The sequence below is a fragment of the Amblyomma maculatum genome, chromosome 7 (assembly GCF_055883805.1).
Source record: "Amblyomma maculatum isolate TAMU_Amacu chromosome 7, ASM5588380v1, whole genome shotgun sequence".
NCBI classification, from domain to species: Eukaryota; Metazoa; Arthropoda; class Arachnida; order Ixodida; family Ixodidae; genus Amblyomma; species Amblyomma maculatum.
The window spans coordinates 47,654,423-47,676,076 of NC_139350.1; the positions used below are offsets into that span (position 1 = coordinate 47,654,423).

A 21,654-nucleotide genomic window follows, 5' to 3' on the forward strand; every position below is an offset into this window, starting at 1 on the left:
TTCCAACAAGCACACAGGAGAACTACAGTATAGCACAACCTCAAGTACCACGAGCTTTTTGTACTGCTTTCAGAATTCCACCTTGTAAGTTACCCGCCCATTTACTACCAGCGCCTGTAGCACAAAAGCACAATGAGCATGCCAAACCTGCGCAACTTTCAGGTTCAGTTTCAAATTTCATTTCCCACAATGTTTGAGGCGTCATACTTCAGAGGCTCTTATTGCCAGACTACAAAATGGCCCCTCACAAGTAAGCCGTACAACGAGCAAAACTGAGCACAATTTTTAAAATAATACAGCAGAACTGTATAAGTCAACAGTCAGCAAAAACAGGAAAGGCATAGCGGAACTGTTTGCTTTTATTTACGATGTTGATCAATTTGAAACTACCCAAATGACTCGTACAATTATTTTAAGCTTTAAAGATACAGTCAAGCCCGGATACGTCAAACACAAATAGTATTTGGAACCACTGGCTGTATTGAACCAACGGAATATATCCCCTTGGAAATCCTGTGAAAAAGTGTGGGAAAGTCATGCAGTACTATGTCAAAGTCTAATTTTGCTGGTCATTTGATTTAATTTAACTGCACACTGTGCCCTTGGCGTTTCTTGTACAACACTCCGATTTCTTTTTGAATGAGTTGGCTGCGTAGCTTTGGGCACCTGCTTGCAGCGCAAGCACCATGGCACTGTCTGATGGGGTTGTTGTGGGCTGGCCTTTGGTCCCTTGCACTCCTTTTCCAGGCTGTATTCGTGAAATGCGGTGAGGCTAAGCTAACTAACTAAAGCCTAGCGGCAGCCTACACCATAGCCTGTCTTAGTTTTGTAGGGGAATTACCCTATTCAGAGCACAATGGTAAAATGATTAGACAACTTAAGATAGGCAGCGGGTAGTTCTGAGGCACTATCCCCAGCAGCTTCAATGCGAAGCACGTTAGGACCATCAACGCCTTGTCAGTATCATGGTTTCTAGCACTCCTGTGGGTAGCACGGCACTGCAAGATGAATGTCACTATGTGGGAGCAATGCCTTCTTGCTTCTAGTTACCAGGTACGACTACCTTTTGCTATTATACCAGGTACGACTACCTTTTGCTATTATTTAGGTACTGCATTAGCAATATATTCAACTGTCTTACAAACCCCCTCTAGTTCTGACATATCTGGACTCATTTCTGTACCAACTGCTTAGAAAGCAAAGAGTAAACAACCACATGCTGCCAGTGGCCTGCAAACACGTAGATACAAGCCATCTGTATCTCGTGCACTGTGCTCTACCAGCTGAGTAGAGGCTACCCAATCTTCAACTTTTGGATGTACGTACTCATGTTGCATACAACCTGACTTTGAGGGTGCTCACCAACACCATCCTCGTCCACAACAGCAGACCTAGAACAGCCTCTACAAATGCAAGGGCCACGTGGAACGTGGTCAAAAAGTAGCGGAAGCAGTCCTGCAAGAGGCCCCTTATCCTACGCATGTCACCAAGGCCCTCATTAAGCAATCGAGCAGACAAGGGTAGTGAAGCTCTGGCACTGATATAAAAACCTCCTCATGTTGCAAGCATGTGATCTAGCACCATACATGTCACACGGAGGTTGTGCATTCAGGTCTTACTGTGACGTGTGGTCTTTTTAGCACGATAGTGTTAATGCTCCTGCTCTGGAGATTATTCGGTACTGCCGGTGCTGCGAGCATAAAGGCAGCAGCTGGCGAATGTCATGGCCAAGCACTGATTATTCAATGATATCAAAAAGTTGGGAGGAACTACCAACTCAGCTTGCTCATTTGAGGTGGAAGGGTGGGACAGAAATCAACCTTCCAGGCCTACTGAATGCCGTCTCAGGCACACTACTCCTGGTCAATGCAGACATGTTTGTACAGCTTTTCTGTTTCTTTTACTGTCTAGTCAATTATCATTGAAGCATAAAATGATTACACTATGAATTTCCAATTTATCAGCACCACAAATTAAAGAAAGGCCACTCTGCTATGCTCTCCTTTGTTTTGGTGACTGATGACTTCCTTCATATGCAGTAAGTAATACAGTTTCAAACTCCAAGAGGCCAGGGAAAATGTGTGAATTATTTGTTCAAATTATCAATGACCCTGGAAAGGTTGTTAACTGGCTGCATCACAATAAATCTGTTTAGTGAAAGAGTGGGAAATGCTTGCCAGATGTTGAAGAGATCAATGTGGCAATGGCTACTTTTCACATTTTGCATCAATACATTATTGTGGGCATACTGTCTGGAGCATCAAAGCAGAACTTCTCCAAAATTGTTAGAGCCTCCCGCGTCCTTCAGTGTGACGCAGCGGAGTTCCACTACCACTGTATTAATACCGGCAAAGTCCCATGAGAGGAGGCTACACAGTACAAACACCAAACAGCGCGTGACGAGTTTACAGTTTCGGCACACTGGGAGAGAAAATTGACGGAACCACACGGACGGAAGTGAGGGACTCGCTCAGTAGTGCCGAAGTGGCAAGAGAAAAAACAAGGAAAAGAAAACTCCGGTGACACACTAATCAGCAATCCGAAACAGTGCTCAGCTAAGTCAGCTTGGCTGCCTGACATCGGCTGCTGGAACTTCCACTGCTGTGGACTGGCGGCAGGCTCAAAAAAGCAAAACCATAACTATGCAGTTAAATTCCTCTCAGAAGTGGGACCATTTGATCAACATCAATCTGCTATTGGAAGCACATTAGATACAAGCTAGCAATTCTGTTGTGTTGTTTTAAGCAGGGCTGCTTCAATGACCTTGCACCACGGCAGTCATACCTGGATGCGGTCAACCAAAAGGGCCTGCTTGAATTAACCTCCGGGAGACCTGTAGCGTGTGAATCAGCGAGTGTCTGATGCCACAAACTTCATAAGGGTGTTGGCAGGGGCTGAGCCAGCAGTTGAAATATCCGGATTTCGAACTAATGGTGGTCCAATTAACGAGCTTGTACTGTACTAACAAACGCTTTATTTCATTACCCTTTTCTGCGCTACAGTTGAGTTGTAATATAACACACTAAATTAGTATGTACAGCATATAAAAACAAACAGACAGGTCTCAAAGCCACAAGCAATAACTGCATTATTTCGAGTGAAAAGAGTAGGCACTGTCACAAGACAGTTGATATTATTCTATATATATTGAAACATACTCATGCATTCCTCAAGAGGAAGGCCTGACACCAAACCATGCCAATGCTTTTTTGCAGAGTGAGTCATAATCAACTGCAACATATGCAGCAAATTTTACAGGAATAATAATGGAATTACATGAAAAAGAATAAAGTACCTGTGCTGCTTTCCTAATGTTATGTCAGCCGACAAGCAGCATCTGTGATACAGGTCACAAAAGTAAATCAGAGAGAACCAGAAGTTTTTAGACAGCTCCCTGTCATAAGCAATGCATACCGCATCTCGGATGGTTGTACAGAGGCCTTCCCATTCTGTACCCACACAAGGAGCAACTGGTGTTTACGTCTCTCATTGTCCCCATATTACCCTCCAATCTTTGTCCTCGGAGAAGCAAAAGAGCTCTCCCACAGCAATGCGACACCACCGTTAAGCCTCGTGCCGAGGGAAGCTCACCTTTCCCTTACGCTCCTGGGGCATGCGGTAGCGCTGAACCTTCTCCAGCTCACGTGCCTTGTCATGCTCCTTGGCCAGCTGGAGCACTTTCTGCTTGTACTCCAGTTCCTTGCGCTCACGGTCTGTCAGCCTGCGCAGGAAGGTACCACATTCAGTCCCGACGAACAGACCACCGAAAGGGTGCCACTCTGCAGTGCGTTTAAAATATGAAAAGGTCCCGACATTTTCAACATACACAAAAATGTAATAACCTAGAATGAGGCAAAGCAAACGCATGCAGCACAATGTGCACAATGTGACACGGAGCATCAACATGTAGAGTGTCGAAATTCTTCTAATGTACAGTACCACTACAAATTTCCACATTCGAAATAATTGTCCACAAATCTCCAGAAGGCAGCAAACCACATAGGCTTATACAATGTCCACCTAACCCATAAGTGAAGTTGGATCCGAACTCTACGGCCATGCAACCCAACGCATTCAGCACCTGATTAAAGCGGTCTTGGCTTTTTAAACATTCTGCTGGCTGCTTGCTTTTGACCTGTGCCTCTCAACCTTGTACTAGTCAGTGTACAGAAGCCATTCAGCATTGTAAATTCTGTGGTAATTAGTACAGATGGGCTTCAGCTTCCACAGCCGAAAGGCTAACTCCCAATACGATACAGCATGGCTAGCAGTCATGTATCATCAATGGCCACCAAGATACGACCGTTTAGCATATGGCAATGTTTTCCGCCATGTGCACATCACATGAATCTGCATAATGCCACGGTGTTCTGAAGGCTTCCGCACAACCTCTAGAAGCACCATTCCTAAATTTCTTTCTTTTCTTTGAAATCAAATAAAAATACACTTCAAGCAACAGCTAACAGTTGTGCACCAAGTCCATTCAGAAAGCATCCAATCAGATTCAGCACTCACAAAATGTGTAGCTAACATGGCCTTTTGTTCAAAAAAGCACCATTTCACTGCAAGCATGCATGATTCATCCCTTTTATCTGCTCACGTGGTGGTGAGGCCTCAATAGATAAGGCCTTGTGAAGTGGCTGTAAAGCACTCGAAATGTTGGATCATGTCAATAGTTGCACACAGGGTTTGTTGAATTATGGCATCAGCTGGGTCTCTCCCTACGTGCCAAATATATCCGACCGATTAAAAAGTTGACTTCCTTACAAAGACAAGTCCATGAAATGCACCCAAGGCAATGAATCATGACAACTGACAGCCATTCTAGAAACGGACAAGAAGACATGGAGTGCTCTGTTAAATCCACAAGCTCCCAGCTAAGTCTTCAATGTCAGAACCACTGCAAAATACCTACCTTGTGGTTAGCATACACTATATTTCAAAGGCTCCATTTGTGGCTCAAGCCGTTACTAGTGGTGGGAATGGAGATGAGCACTATGTAGCAGGCTTTGCGGCAAGCAAAGGATCTGAATTCATACTCCTTAATATAAACGTGCAAGCCAAGTACAAGAACAATAACCCATACCCCATACTATGGAAAAAGTGAGGGCTCAATGGCAGAAGCAGAAACTGTCAGGAAAATCAGAATATGATAAAAATTCAGCCCCTCATGCATATAGTCACCACGCTCACCCTTTCTCTTCTGTACAACTCCAACAGACATCAGCAAGAACTGCTTGCCTATTTTTGAACCCACTGGCACTTCTCAGTTTCACACAGGCTGGAAAATCGTCTACAAACTTCTCAAAATAAGCAAACTTCACCAACTAGCCCAAGAAATGGCACAGCTGAACTTCATTTCTGGGCATAAGTTTTAACTTGGTTGCCGACTTTTCAGAAGTGATAACATTCATGCACAAGCCTGAACAATCACATGCACTCAACTCTTAATGCATGTGCGCTAAAGAATGTGCCTAAGAAAGAGAGCAAATACTGAAATGGCAACATTATGGCTAGGACCAAGCTACCTGCATCAGGCTTTTGACCGTGGAACTACAGAGCCATACTGAAGTGTACTGTACAGGAGGTTTTACACCATATTGGAGTAAAAGGACAACATTACTGGTACAATGCTCTACAAGAAGATGTGGTGGACATCAGAGACCTGCAATGGACATGTCAGAAGCCTGAGACAGAGAAAGAACAGAAAAGATGTGATCTGAAGGCTATACTGCAGTGGCAGCCATGAGATGCTGCTGAAATATGGGACTGGGATACATGGAAGTGTGAAGGCACCACAAAAGGCACAACGCTAGGATTGGGACACCACAAGAGAAACCAGGCCAATACAGAGAGCAGTAACAGTAGTAGACATGCAGCTTACTTCAAAGACTAACCAAATATATTTGTGACAAAAATGAAATGCAGCATGAAGAACAAAGCTGTTGAATTACTATGCTCCTTTTGGATGCCATCATATAGGTTTCCTAACTGCACGCTCTCTCTTTGCAAGTGCGATCACTACGATGCATCAGCCTGAGTATACGCCCACAGCAAGACAAAGGCCTCTCCCTCTATCCACTCTGCATGCTTCCTGTCTTAGTGTTACACCTGCCGACTGTGGTGGTTCCATGGTTAAGCCAATAAGAGCCACAGAGCCAAAGAACTGGGTTGAATCCAGGCAGCAGCTTTCCAATAGAGGCAAAACACTAAAGGCGCCGCCCATGTGTGGTGCAATGTCAGCACACGACAACACACGAAGCATACGAAGCTCAGGTGGTCTACAATCATCTCGAGGGCTCCTCTATGGCACCCCTCATAGGCATGTGCCGTTTCAGGACATTAATCCTCACAATTAACCATTGCACCTGTGTCACTTCCCTTTTCACGGTTCACTGTGCCATTCTTAACTTACTAATTTCAAGCCTTTTTGTCAGTCCAGAGGCTTCTGTCCCACCGCTGAGTACTGGCAACACACACTGTTACATACTCTCCTCTCGAGCGATACTGGCAAGCTGCCAGTGATGATCTGAAAGTATACCTGTCAAATGCACTCATCCCATTCCTAGTCTCCTACAGTCGATTAAAGCCCGAAAATGGCGCAGTAAATGCCCATAAGAAGAGGCATTTCAACCACTGATATCCACCGATTGTCAGGATGTTGCAGTTGATCCAATTTCTTTGAAGCAAGTGCTATTTCCCTTTGATTTCATGCCAGGGGATTGACTAGGATGTCACGAGAACCAGTGGATTCGCGTTGGCTGGAAGGCCTTCTCTCAAGGACTTTTGTCGCTGCAATTCGACCACAAATCTTTCACTGTCATAGGCTATTACTCCTATTTTTCTATTTTTGTTACTTCAGGAGTGGGACATTGTTGCAGTAACAAAACCTAAACCACCAATTGCTTGATTTGCTAATATAACAAGTTCAGTTTTGCCTTTTGGATGGACAGCAAGGTGCCAACTTGCTTGTTTTTTTTTTTTACCTAAACAGCACAAGTTACCACTTACATTTTCTACGAACTGTTCAATTATGCATTAGGTAAAGCAATCTGCAGTGCCTGCTGCAGCTCCAAGTGTTCTTATTTACTAGCTTTCCCCACTGAAAAGAGGCATGCCACCAATGAAGCCATGGACTATGTACGCAGGAGTTTTCAAAATGCTGAAATCCCAAGAAACCTTAATTTTCTGGACATCTAAACAAACAGCCGTGAACTGAAAGGTGTACTCGGCATTTGCCTCTCCACTCTAAACAATAAAGCCCTCAATGGCTGGCTGCATCTCTAGGCAGCAAGGTTTAACTTTTTCATAGTTTTAGTGTTCCAAAAACTTCCGAGCACCTGTAACTTAAACATTAACCTGCCTCCTTATCCACCCATGGATCCTTCTAAGTCAGCTTCTTGATGAAGAGCTTTAGCAACGTAGCTAAGTTTGCTAATTATACTAGTTATGAAATCATTTACTTGCACAACAAGTCCGGAAGGCAGCAACCCGAACAGTACTCATTCAATTACGTCACTGAGAAAGTGGTAGGAAGAGTGGCTTCACCAATGCAGAGTGAAAGTTTGCAATGCACTGCTAATGTCCAGCCACCCACCCACCCAGCATGCATGCACTGAATGAAACAGGCACACACTTGACATCCGAGAAGAGGAACTGCTCATCGTGGATGTCGGCTTCCAGCTCAACCAGCTTGTCATCTTTCCGCTTCTCCAGATACTTGCGCCGTGACTCCACCCGTAGCCGAGGCAAGATCCGTTGCCTGTCTTCAGCCTCCAGTTTCAGCCGTTTGGCAGCCTCTTCAAATGCCTGTACAAGCAGAGGTTGCCTCAACAAACGCATCAAGGGTCTCCACACTAGGAATGCCTTACTCCCTGGGGCCAGAAATAAAAGCGCAGTTCAAACAAAGAGCAGAAAAACAGGGGCAAAGCAAGACAAAGTTTGGCAGTTCTGCATGAACGTATGGTTGGAGAAACAGAGTAAGGGAGATGAGGTCATTGTGTCGCTTACAATGTTTTCCAACTGATGGCCGCAGAGGGAACACCCAATCATGCTTGAGGAATTTTCTTTTTTTATTTCCCTAGCAGGAATGCATAGTGCACAATATGCAGAGCTTCGGACATTGTGAACACTATCCTGATACAAATGGGTCATTCCATGCCAAACGTACCAGACTTTCCACTCGACCCCCTCCAATTTTTTCGATAAAAGTTGTGGTTCTTCCCTGAACCGGCTAAAGTAATTACCCTTAATAACTGTGGCAAAACAACTTTCTGGTCACGTGACAGCCCTTCAAATTTCTCAGAGGAGTGCAAGAGTTATACCCCTGCCACATGGCAAATTTAATGTCATTTCCATCGAACGACATTTGTTTGCTGTAACATGAGAAAATAGAGAAAGAGAGAGACCCTTTAATGAAAAACAAAATTTTGCAGGAGTGATTTCGCTGGCATGCTACTCTGTGTAGGAAGAGGAATTGGGGAGGAAAAGATTGAAAAAGAATGGTGAGGAAAATAAAAGAAATGAAGGGGAAGATAAAATGTGGCCATTATATACGTGTCAAGGTGCTTTGTGGAGTAATGGTATAAAATGAAATGATGAAATGCGTGATCTGACAAATGTGCTTATAGAGTTCTCAGCTTGAAAAATGCATGAGGAAAACATGCAATGTGAATTTTCATTCAAATACATAAATAAAAAGCTCATTGCGAGAGTCTGTTGCCTAGGGCAGGCTAAGGGACCTCAAACACTGTTCATTGTTAAAGGCACTGGGGAGAGCTTCTCTATGCTACGTTCGTAGTATGCACGCTCGTCAGCGTACGCTGGGCACTCAAGTAGGATATGTTCCACAGTTTCAATCGAGCCACAGTTGTCACAATGGGGACTGTTCATTTCACCGAAACGGTACAATGCAAGCCACTTGTATATGCACAATTCAGGTGAAGTCGGTGGTAAAGAGTTTCTAGTTGATGACTTTCTATGATGAGTTTCTAGTTGAGTTTGATAGAAATAACATTAGGTATCGAATGAGTTTGAGGAACTCATTTTAATCCGATCAACGAGGACATGTGTTATCATGACACCGGGGACTCGGTGAGAAAATACCCAAATTAAACAACAAAAGTGCCACAGGCATCACAGTACTACTGTGCATCTATAATTTTGTAGCTAGTCGTTATTATGTGAAATATACTAAATAGCATCGCGAAAAAAAAAAAAAAAACTGCAACCCTTGCTACCAGCCAATCAGCCATCGCACTGAACGTGGTGCGGACGGTACTGGCCGCGCCTGCCGCAGTCCATCGGCGCAGACGCGGCGGATCCCTTTCACCACCGTCAGAAAAACGTGTTAAAATCTGTTGATCTTAAATAATATGATCTTGGATAAAGGAATCTAAAAAAAATAATCTTTACTGAAGATCACTGATAAGTAACCAGAGCGATTTTATGCTCACAGCCCCATAGCAGCCGCAGCGCCGGTGTGAGGCAGCTCATCCGATCTGCGTTGCCGAAATTACTCCTTCCCTTTACTGCGAGGCAATTTATATCAAGACTGAAATTATAGTAAGGCAGTTCCGTGAACAACTGACTATATTTCCAAAGCGCCACTCGCTGCAGCTTTGATGCGAAACCGTTTAGGCCTAGTGATGATAGGGCTTAGTGCACGGCCAGAGCGCCGTCGTCAGCCACTCTCGTGGGCAGCACTGTTGCGGTAAGCTCACAGCATCCGGTGTGGCAAGCGTTAAGATTTTGTCGTCTGCTTTCTTGATGAGGGCATTTAACATTTTTCTAATCTAAGCCCTCCCCTCCATTTCAACATTGTGATCATGAAAAAAGGGGGTGCTTAATCGAGTAAATACAGCTGAACCCTATTATAAGAGACATGTATGTAACAGACAATCGGGTATAAGAGACACAATTCATCCAAATGATTGGTCGCCCTATGGCCTTCATTAAATGGACCTCTTTTTTAACAGCCATTGGATGTAGAAGACGACTGGCTATAAAGGACAAATTAGCTTTAAAGTTTGGTACACAGTCATGTTTGTAACAGACATTTCAACAATAGATGCGGCACCATCCATCGCCAGGTTCAGCTGCAGCTATAGTGAAAACAAGAGAGACACACCTGTGCCCTCATTATGAATTATGACCTCAGCAAACAGAGAGCAGGTCATTTAGCTATGAAATGACTAAAAGAAGCCCCTGCCGTGGGAATCCAACGTAGAGAAGGTCTTCAAGCTTGCCACAAAGAGCACAAGTGCGACTGCATATGTGAGCATCTGCGTGAGCATACCGGAAGTGTGCGTTGGGTTCTTCAATTAGAGGTGCTTCCCATCGAGAATCACTGTAGCTGTTGCATATTATGTTGCATTTCAGTATGAGCAACAAATCTATCTGGTAAATGCAAAGAAAGTGCTTAGCTGGTGCCGCTGACATAAATGAGTCTTGTGCCTAGAAAGCGAGACACAGCCAGACATTATCAAGCCAAGACCAAAGCAAATGATATAAAAACAGAAGTGGTAATTCTCTGGCGAGGATAAATAAACTGATCTGTTTGTTATTCAGCCAGTTTCAACTCCACTCAGAAGTACCTTATTTGCTTTTCATTTATTTTTCGTCTGAGCAGCGAAATTCACAGGCTTGTTACTCACATCTTTTCTGAAACAAGCATAAATAGTTTTCACTAGTTTTATTATTTCATTGCACTTTTTTGACTTGAGCTCTTGTAGTGCTACCAGACACATAACTTAGTTGCAAATCACTAGCTACGGCGCCACATCACATCACGATCACACTTTGCAATCACTGCAAATGCAGTTTGCCAACATATACAGCTTTGGCCCAGCGACCATGAAGTTCTTGATCTGATTTTCAAGCTGAAGGAGGCTGTATTGAACAGCATCAACGCAGCCGTGAAGCCGGCTAAGATTTACAACTATTTCAGTAGGTAATAAATAAATGTAGGAAAGTTGCGAAGAATGGTCAGTGTGTGGTGGTCCACCAAGCAAATGCAATATGCAAATGAAAGCTATAATAATGCTTTTACAACAGGATATAGCCTTCTTTTTGGCGTATTTTAGCCGTAGCATGCCCACGTCGAAATAACGTCTGGTTAGAAAATGCGAACATGGTACCCCACTTATAATAGGACCTCTTATATAAGAGACAAAAATGGCTCCCCAGTGCATGTCTCTTATAAAGGGTTTAAACTGTATAGCAAATATGGCCACAAAACAAATTCCACTCAGTAGGCTACCTCTACTTTACAACACACATCACCTGCCCTGTGCCTAACACCACACCTTCTGGGCTATGCTTGGTTGTTTCTATCTGTTGCTCCAAGACATGGCGAGGCCTTCCTGCAATCTTTCTCAGAAAAAAAAAAAAAAGAATCAGCTGCAAATATTCTGAACGTTACAGTCAGACGTTTCTGCCCTACTATCAGCCTATCCTCCCCCGATGTTCTCATTTCGAGCTGTTTGAGGCTTCTTACCAAACCTTCATAAACAGAAGCCGCCAAGCCTAATCTTCCACACTGAAGACCAAAGCTAGACACTGTCTGATGGTGGCAGAACTTCATGAGCACTGACTTCAAGACCACATACTCCTCTTCATTAACTTCGAGTGTGCCAAAGTCAGGCTCAAGACAGGATTTTTAGACCTCGGGTGGGACGACTAGAGGGCATGTTGTACCCTCGACTTTATATGAACATCAAGGAACTGCAGACCCTTCCTACCTGGCACTCCAAAAGTGAACTTCGATCCCATGCCTCGCTCCCTGAAGACCTTCAATGTTTCAGTCATGGTCCTAGGCTGGCCTATTTGTATTGCCTCCATGTCCTTAATTTCTTGTGTTGATTTTTAGTTTACTATTAACTAACTATTTCCTCCTGGCACAATCACACAGTCTTTGGGGGAAAGGCATGGCAAATAGCCTCACCTTCTACAAAGTGAGGGAGCAGGAGGAGGGTGTGCGCACAAACTTACACCAATATGAAACTATACCAACGTGGCGCTGACAGACAAACCACAAGGTGCAGTAAAACCTTGTGCTTTGCTATCCTGGGCAACAAAGAAAGGCAACGAGTGCAAGCAGCAAAGAAAAAAGTCACATGCCCTTTTGTCAGACCGCTCAACAATGTTGCGAGTCTTTTCCTTGTCCCGATCACGCAACCGGGCTGCAAATTCGTCTCGTTCTTTGAGATCCCGCAACCGTTCACCCTCGGGGTCCGAGTCCCAGTCCTCCCCAGGCTCCTCCTTCACTTTCACCCCTTCTCTGCTTCCACTCGCAGGCGGCCTGCAGCAAAAGAAAACACCGCATTCCTGTGAAAAAGTCAAGAATGCATTTCGACAAGGCCCCGCAAAAATAAAGAGTGCCACTTGTGTAGCAAATGCAAAGCAACAGAAGCCTATGCTATATCTTGTATAAGCAGAGTCTTGGTGTAAGACAGGACACAATATGAGCAACTAATGAGACCACAAACCAATAAAAAAAGATAGCCATGCGACTAATCTTTTACAGCCAGATCATATTATGATTAGGAAGCTGGACTTTTTATTTATTTTTATTTAATTGACATACTTTTTTCAGTGCTTACTTCAGAACGCAGTTTTTGGTTTCTCTCAGAGAAAATTATTTTTACAAATGAATTACCTGTTTGTCTTTTCCTTTTTTTCGGTGATATATGCCGTAAAATACCGAGAAAGTGCCCCTTCCTACTAGAGAGGAAAGAAAAGCAAAATATGAGGCCAGCCCTTTCTCGGTACCACACAAACATTCAAGATGGCGGTTTAAGAGAATGGCGGCCCTTAACAGTATGCAATCCAGCCTGCACTGTTTTTAGCAAAGCTGATTTGCAAAGAGAGCTTTGTTGCGACCGCTGTCTTCTGGAGTTTCCCACCAGTGCAAATGTGATTTTTCATTGCCTGGTATTAGAAAGCTGTTCCATTTTGCAATGCAGCTGCTAGACTTAACTGGCTCAAGAACAAAATAAAAGTCATGCGTTGGCAGTACAGTAAGTACACTGTATGTGGCCAGCAAGCAACGACACTATGGTACAGCCAACAACATGAAATCATAATAAATGCTGCTGCCTTGACACAGATCCTGCAAGTGGCTTTTCGAAATGCCACACGAGTTAGTGTCTGCAAGCAACAGCAGTTCATCCAACAAAGCCGCTGCAGCTTTACGCAAAGCAGGTCAACTCAAGCATCTAGTCATGTAAGGAGAGACGCTTCGTGTGCCATGACCTCTAAACCACTGCGGCATGGCAGTGCCTTGTCAAAGCAACGCATCAATACTGAGATTAGAGAGCTAGCCCAACTAATGTGCAGAGCTCGCGTCCACAGGAAAGATCCCTGCGCGGTCCTCTGAGTGCTGCAGTACCTATAACACACAGCTGGCCATCTGGAAAGCCATCCTACTGATTTTAAATGAGATGGACGGTAGCTGCTTACAGTGATCCTGCTGCTAGTGTTTAAACAGAAGACAGAGAACAAGGTAGAGTAGAGCGCACATAAAACAATCTGTGTAGCATGGTCAAGCCTTGTTATAGTGAACAGGTAAAAACATTGTTTGACAGCTTGATACCGCCAAAATTCATAACACAAAATTTTATAAACACACACACAAAAGCAGCACAATTTAGTTAGTGAAGGAAAGAAAACTCATGCAATACTTGCTAGACAAGATTTTTTCCTATGTTTTAACGACATTTTCGAAGACATTTGTAACATTTTCGGAGACTGCAAAGGCAAGGGTGCCTACCTGTATAACACCACTAACCCACACCAATGTTTATTGCACGGCACGCCAAGTGCCAGCATGGGTGGCTTTTTCACATCGCAACCATGTGGTGTGAAAAACGGTATGTCAGAGAAAAACCTATCGCTGTTTTTACCACTCTGTGATAGCTAACACGAACTCACAATGGCTATACGGCTACAGTCAAACCCAGTTATAACGAACTGCATAATTCAATGCGATTTGTTCGCTATATAAAGTATTTCACTATAACCGAACCCGTTTATAACGAACTTCAGTACCAAATTCGTTATACACGATGTCCAGAACAGCGCAGCGAAAACGCACAAACTAAAGAAAAACCGTGCTGCTCACTATGAATCTACAAAAGAAATTTATTGCAGATAAATGCTCACTTATTTGCAGTAGGCAGTGATTTTCGCCTGAACACTGCGTTTAACTCCATCAGTGAGAATCACACTTTCCACACGCGACATCATTTTCACAAACTCCAGTCCGCTTCCCTGTATTCCGGAGCAGTATCGGCGCAGCAGATCGGTAGCAGCGAGGGCTTCGTGCAACGTCAGGCGAGGGTGATCATCTTCCGGCGGCGGCTCCTCGGTCTCCTCGTTCGCACCAGATGCCAGCATGTCTGCGACTGTCACGGCTACATTGTTGTCAACAGTGAGAAAATCCTCCAGCGCAACTTCTTCAGGCACAGCGTCCGAAACATCAGCGAGTTCTTCCCACAGCGTGGCAACATCGCTGTCATCTTGCACAGTGCGTGCTTCACTAGCAGCTTCTGCATCCTCTCGACATAGTCCAGCATGGTGGAAGCAGTTGCGGATTGTGGATTGCGTCACGTCTTGCCAGGCACGGTTAATCATTTCTACTGCGGCCAGCAAATTAATCTTGAGCTCGTCGTTAACCCGCAATTTCACCAACAGCCGCTCAACGACGCGTTTCCTGTAGCCCAGCTTGAAAGCGCGGATGATCCCCTGATCGAGGGGCTGCAAAACCGCTGTTGCGTTGATAGCAGCAGCACGACTTGCAAACGCGAACAAAGAAAGCTCCGAAGATGCGGGAAAGTGCGCCACTGACGCGTTCGTTGTTCGGAGGCTGCCTTCCCTTCGAAGATTCTGCCCTTCCCTTCGCCCAAACTTGAAACCAGTTCTGGCCGGTGTTTCTTCTTTCTCGAAGCGCAATAGGTCCGGAGCACCCTAGCGGGCGCGTGACGACGTATGCGCTGTGTGAGACCTTGGGGAACGGAGTCGTCGCCAATCCCCCTCCCATCTGACAACGGCATGCGCTAGAAGTATTGCGGCCCGGCAGCGTGGGCTGCCCGGAGAGTACTCGGAGCCGGCACAAAGGCCCGCCCGTTGGCGGGCGTTTGGCGATTGATTGCGCGTGCTTAGTTTGCTATATCCGATGTGTAGTTCGTTATAAAAAATACATTTTATATGCATATGCTAGCGGAAATTCGAGTGTTCGATATAAAACATAATTCGCTCTATCCGAGTTCGTTATATTCGGGTTTGACTGTACACCCGTCCACTCCACTGCCTCTACAGTGCTGTAGACAGGCTCAAAAGACACGGAGTATTGCCGATGGCTCGGTTAACAACTATTCGTGCCACTGGATTTTCCGCGCTGCTATCAGTGAATGTTATATATGAACAGTATAATGCGCGAACCTTCACACAAATATGAGCCACACCAGCCCCAGTCACTTGTACAGAGGCAAGGGCTGCCACCTACAATCGTTAGAAGTCCGATATCTGTTTCATGGCAAACTGCATTCAATATCCAAAGTATAAATTACATGAGATTGTCAAAAATATTTGAGAAGAATCCAATATAGCCAATAATTTGCAATTTCCGTGTGCGTTACATCGAGGTTTGGCTGTATATGATTTCTCTAAATCTGCAATAAACAAGCTGCGTTGAATGAGAGTCGCTCATTACAGCACTTCTTGACCTGAATTTGATGCTCACTCGCGTCAAGTACACAAAGTGTAGTAGGCACAAACCTTCAAACACAAAAGCAACACTAGCATATCCTTTTTAGCTGGATTCACCTAGTGCTATGTGAAAGACAATGGCAAAGCATACCTCTCCTCGTCGCTTCCATCATCTGCTTTCCGGCGAAGATGCCTCTTTTTTGACGTCTTCTGCAAAGACAAACAAATTTTATGTCACAATCTGAGGCCTTAGAGTAAAATAATGATGAGTTCCTCTTCTGAGTATGGCCCAAACCAATATACAGCAAAAGGCACTTTCTCCACTGACCACAAGTGAGCTGCACATAATATGGCACACTACACACACACTATAATCCCTCGTTGCTCTAGCAATGCCTTCACCAAGCTGAAGTGACACACGTCAAAACAGAGAAGCTGACATGCCTCTAATCGAACATCTCCTCACCTGCCCTCACAGCAGACAATGGGAGAAGATGCTGTAGCAATACGGCATAACCAACCGTAAAATCATTACATATTTTTTACCTCACAATATTCTTGTTCAGCCACGTTTCTGATTTCACTACCCATGCCTGAATAAATACAAAACCAAAGTCCTTTAACGTGTCCAGCGTCAAGAAACTTCTCTGTAACACTGCAGGTGAGCTGGGTACAGACCCAAAGCAGATCCGTCAGCAGCCGGCGGAGTCCCAAGGGCGGTCTTTTACTGGTGCCCTTTGAGCAGCACCTTTGAGTTATTCCTTAGCGGCAGCATTCAAGTTCACAGTATGTGAATATACTGCTTTAGTTGTGGGGCTGAGTAGTGTGTGTGTGCACATAAGGGATTGCTTCAGGCTCTGAGGTAGGCAATTCTGGGTGAGTGAGCAACAATGCAGAAGCTCTTACTCTTTTGATTCACTTCATGTTCCTAACAGCACAAGGAGTGGTAACATGCTGTTATGAGGCTTTTCTTTCAATTTTCAACATGCGCAAGTAGTATACCAAAAATATTCTGATGTCACGCACTTTGTTTGCATTGATAACTGCCAGCATCATGAGCAACATCACTGCATCCCTCTGACAGAAGTAGCCAATGCTCAAAGATGACACCGTACAAAGGCACAACGATGCTAAACTGGGCAAGTTGGTGCATTTGTTCATGAGTTTATGTATGCTAAAGGATAGAGTATGCTTATTCTGACGTCTTTGTCGTAACCATGCTCGATGTCTTCATTCAGTGCTATTTATTGAGTGCAAGATTCCATTTGTACATGGATCAGGCCACCATTGCCTAAGATGTCAGAATATGCCAGAATATACTACATTTTTTTGTGAACCGTGCCGCATTCCATAGCTGTACAACGTGCCTGAACACTTCAGAAATTATAATGAGAACTGTTTGTACTATCAATGTCGCCGCGCAATATCTGACTTATCATTTCAAAGGTACAGCCATGCCCGCCAAAGCACACCATTTGCAAGCTCCGAGTCCGAGTGCAAGTGAATCAAAGCAACCACAGCAGCTGTGCAAGTAAATAAAGTGAAAGTAACTACACTGTAGTGTTGACATAATGATGTGTAAAACAGTACCAAGTATGACATCCATCAGTAGCAGCCATTCTTAGTAGGGGTGGATTTATGGACAGCTCCTAAAGGGTGTGGTTGGGAAAGGATGGCTAGTCAATCTGCGCAATGTATCTCCAAACTATGTTCACTGGTGAAACAAACTACCGAAGTTTCCCGAAAATAACTCAAGAATCAAAGGCAGGCAGAATATCACTTCCTTCCTTTAAATCTACCCTAATTTATAGGTAATAAAAATAATGGTTTTATTAGCGCAATGTGTTGAACAATAGAGGCCCTAAATAAGCATAATAGTGGCAACACTGCATTAAGTGATCATGGCCATGACTGTGGCAGGGGGTGGCTGGCAGGCCATGTGGCCAAGCACTAATCCCACAGTGGGTTGCGACGCTACGAGACCACATGACAAGAATGACTTGGCAGGAGCCCCTTTGGGATGCAATGAGAATCAAGCCCTCTGATCCCCAGTCAGCCGCCACACAGTCATGTTCATATAGTTTGTGGTAGCTTACAACTGCATGCTAATGAGTATATGCAAAACAATAGAGGCATAAATTATAGGGTTAGTCATTAGGCGAGCAGTAAAGTACATGCATGCAAATGATGATCCTCAATGGGAGCCGTCATACCAAGGATGAAGCCTAAATATCCCCCAAAGTTTTTCAGTGACGTGCAGCTAATGAAAACTAATATAGCACGAAGTAAAAGGCCCAAGTGCCACCTGCTAATGCAACTTGTAGTGCATTACTCAGCCACTGCATGTGTTATGCGGGTGAATAAGAATATACTGCGACTTTAACCAATGCTTTGAACCAAGAGTAAAGCCCTGCACGCAAACAAGCAGGAAAGCCAGCCACAGCACCACTCACTCTCAATTATATGCATGAATAATTGGATGTAATAAAAGTGCAACAGAGGCATTACACCCACTCCCACTGTAGTGCATTCAGGAAAACAAAGAGAAAAGAGTGGCAGCCTGGGTGCATAAAGAATTTTAAGCAACAATACAACCAATATGGTACAACCCCATATTGGCTGCCACTCATCACCGTTCAATTGGTGGTGCTGCCCGAAGCCCACTTTGTTCCAGAATCAAAGATTGGCGGGAGTTTCATGACATTAAAAGACTACGGCAAAACTAAAAGGCCAAAATGTGACACAGCTGAAGGAGTAGTGGAAGTGTTGAGGTGTGAGTGTCATGCAACCTGCCTCAGCCACATGCATTTTCATTGGTGCTTCTAGTAGAGACAGTGCGTAGCAAGTGAACAACGAAGCTATGGAAAAAAAAATCAGATATAGAAACTAACTAGAGGAAAGAATGAAGAATGGTTAATGGGGTTTAGTTGGTTCGTTTATAGGGCACAAGGCAACCCAGGCTATGAGGGATGCTGTAGAAGGGGACTCCGGAAATTTCGACCACCTCACAGACATCGCACGGTACATGGGCGCCTTCACCTCCATCGAAAAGTAGCTGCCGCAGCTAGGATTTCGTCATGTTTCGTTGGGTTCAGCAGCCGAGCGCCTAACCCCTGAGCCACCGTGGCGGGTGTTTATGAAGTTTAACATCCCAAAACAACTCAGACTATGACGGCAGGGAGATACAATGCATAACCCCCACAGAAACATGAATGAACTGGAAATCGAGACAAACATTTGCTTTGCAATAAAAAAAAACAACTATGCAGTGATACCGTACAGGCCCAGTGCAGAGGTAAACAGATCTTGAAAAAGCACATTTGTGCCTGTAAATCATAATGTTTTGGTACCACAGTATTATGACAAAACCTGAAGGAATCATTACATAGAGGGCAAGCACCTTTGTTATCTGCGTAGAAAAGGGAACTGGCTAGACTGAGAAAATATAAGCAGGCGTTTCTTTAAATTTTCAGCATTTTTCACAATGCACGCAATCTTTTTACAAAGATTAATCATAATTATTCAACCTACAGACTAATGTTGTCAGACTAAAGTGCCCTACGTTTGTCAGGTGCCCTTTACCAGCTTTGTATGTCAACGCAACATAGAAATGCCTGGAATGTGCTTTCAGTGGCTCATCGCAAAGCACAGACATTTTGTTATTTGGAGTAACATTATAGTATTACCAGAGGGCTGCAACAGGAAATGAAGGGAAAATGGTCTTGAGTACTGAACACTGGAGAGTTATGAATCAGTTGGTCCATGAAGAGCACCACAATGGGTCAGAAAATAACTAAAATAGCGAACAATTTTTAATAATAACTATTTGATCATTAGAAATCCACAATTCCTAGGAATCCCCTAAATGCACTGGACAAAAGTCAATTATGGACCGATCGGAAGAAACTAGCATATGTTTGTTTTACCACGCGCCACTACTCTACCCACCCCAGTGTATCATATTTTACTGCAACAGCCTCTCTGGCCACAAGACCCACCTTCGAAGTGCCAGCTGATGCTCTCGAAGGTGCCTCTTCATCACTGTCAGACAGCAGTGCATATTTAGCGTTCTGCTCGAGCACTTCACGCATGGCCCGCTCGTGGGCCCGTGCAGGTTTCTCCCGAAGTTCTTTGTGTGGCACCTGCATATGTTAAACATGGGCAGAACAGCATACTTATACTACACCTGCCAGAAAGATGGCAATAAAAGTATGACATACTACCAGAGCACTAAGCACTGGGATGGCCAATCTCTATGCTCACTTTGCAATACAACTCCGAAGTAGTTTCTTAGACAGTCTTAGTAATAGTAATACTTGCAAAGGGACTCATTAATGCTTATTTTCATAACAGATTAAGAGCCAAAACAGTCAGTGCTGAGTAAGAGAGCTATACCTCTCACATGCGAGAAAATGTAGATTGGCCAAATTGGCTGTTGTATTATTGATTAGAATCGCGATTTGAAGAATGGCACGGAACTTATTTAACACACACTATAAAGCCTGCTGTGAAAAAGACACGAATATGTATGAAGCGAGGCTGAGGGAAACTGAGGGGAACAGGAATAAAGACAAGATAGCCTGTGAACTGGTCAAGGCATTCCATATCAAAAGATGTGGTAGTGACTACATAAGCACCCAATCTCTTACCATCTATATTTCAGATAGAAAACAGTGAAATATGGTGTGTGGCTACCGTTTTTACTCCGATTTCCATACCCCTCATGTGGATGTTTGGTTCCTGTTCTCCCTCTAAATTCTTTTGCTTATATTCACCAGCATCTGGTGCGAACAATTAACTGTTGAAAGTATGCCAGTTCTATCTTTCTTATCGCATGCTGTCTGTTTCGACCCTTTGGCACTCAGTCTTTTTATGAAAACAGGCTGTAAATAAGCCTACTTCCCAGCTGGGGCAGTTCAAATGAAGAAGCATCAATGCTTGGCAGAATGACACACACATTAGGCATATAATCAAATTGAGCCGCCAAAGTAAGCGCTTGGAGATTACATCATGAAACATTCGTTAAATTATGAAGGAAAAGTTCTTTTGTATAACTGTGACCTTCCAGAATAGTCACACATCATTATTGTGACCCACCTTTTCAGTTACACTTAGCTATTCATTGCAGCTACCAACCCCTTTCCTGCATCACTTTTAAACATTATCCGCTTAGATACACCACCACATGGCCTGAAAAGACATGCACTGAATTCTCATCAACCGTCAAAAGTGGCCCTCGAACTATTTTCAAGCCTGGCACAAAAAAAAGAAAAAAGAAAGGAAACACCCCAGATGCCCATGGTGTCTGTGGTTGCAGTCCCATTCAGTAGCAGTGTAACCTCTCACAGCAGACAAGATATTCCACTGGTTAGTGAGAAGTTGCATGCTCTAGAACAAGTCATAGAAGCACAACTTTGATGGTACAATAGGTCAAAACACCCACGTGCACAGGTTTTGAAAAAGAAAGCTTGGAAAAATTGCTAGCCTTCTTTTTTAATGTGTCCTCCACTGCCAACAGTAAAGACATGAAGTGTCGATATATTACTTCCCAGCAAGCAATTGAGGTCACAAGAATGAGCCAACAGACATGGCACGTTGTTTCTGGCCTGGTCAAGCTAAGAAGAAACAATGTGCCACTGGCTGCCAAGCTCATGCAACTCTCCAGCCTCATGCAAAATTTTCACCATGCTATTTTGAATGAACAACTGCAGAAATGCAACGAGAAAACTGGACACAGCTCAGACATATCAGCACCCCCCCTCCCTCCCAACCCATTTATCTAGCACCCTCTGTATTCATGTTATGTGTGTGTGTGCTCAGAACAAAAGGGTAAGCTCATCAGTAATTACACATCAGCCCCAGCCCATAACCCAAAGCTGCCAGGACCTTAAACATTAAAAAGAAAAATCTGGGACACGTGCCACACTTTACAATAAATTCGAGCAA

The 21,654-nt window shown here is 44.1% G+C and overlaps 1 protein-coding gene across 1 annotated transcript in view; it reads right to left on the reverse strand.

Annotated features, from left to right (window-relative positions):
• Positions 1-21,654, reverse strand: part of l(2)37Cb (DEAH-box helicase 16 lethal (2) 37Cb) — a 98,550-nt gene that overhangs the window by 74,186 nt on the left and 2,710 nt on the right. The window contains exons 2-6 of the mRNA XM_084609054.1: positions 19,707-19,850; positions 15,860-15,918; positions 12,121-12,301; positions 7,637-7,809; positions 3,592-3,721 (exon numbers count right to left, since the gene is read on the reverse strand). Of these exons, the coding sequence (XP_084465180.1) occupies positions 3,592-3,721; positions 7,637-7,809; positions 12,121-12,301; positions 15,860-15,918; positions 19,707-19,850 (687 nt within the window). The remainder of the gene's footprint in view (positions 1-3,591; positions 3,722-7,636; positions 7,810-12,120; positions 12,302-15,859; positions 15,919-19,706; positions 19,851-21,654) is intronic.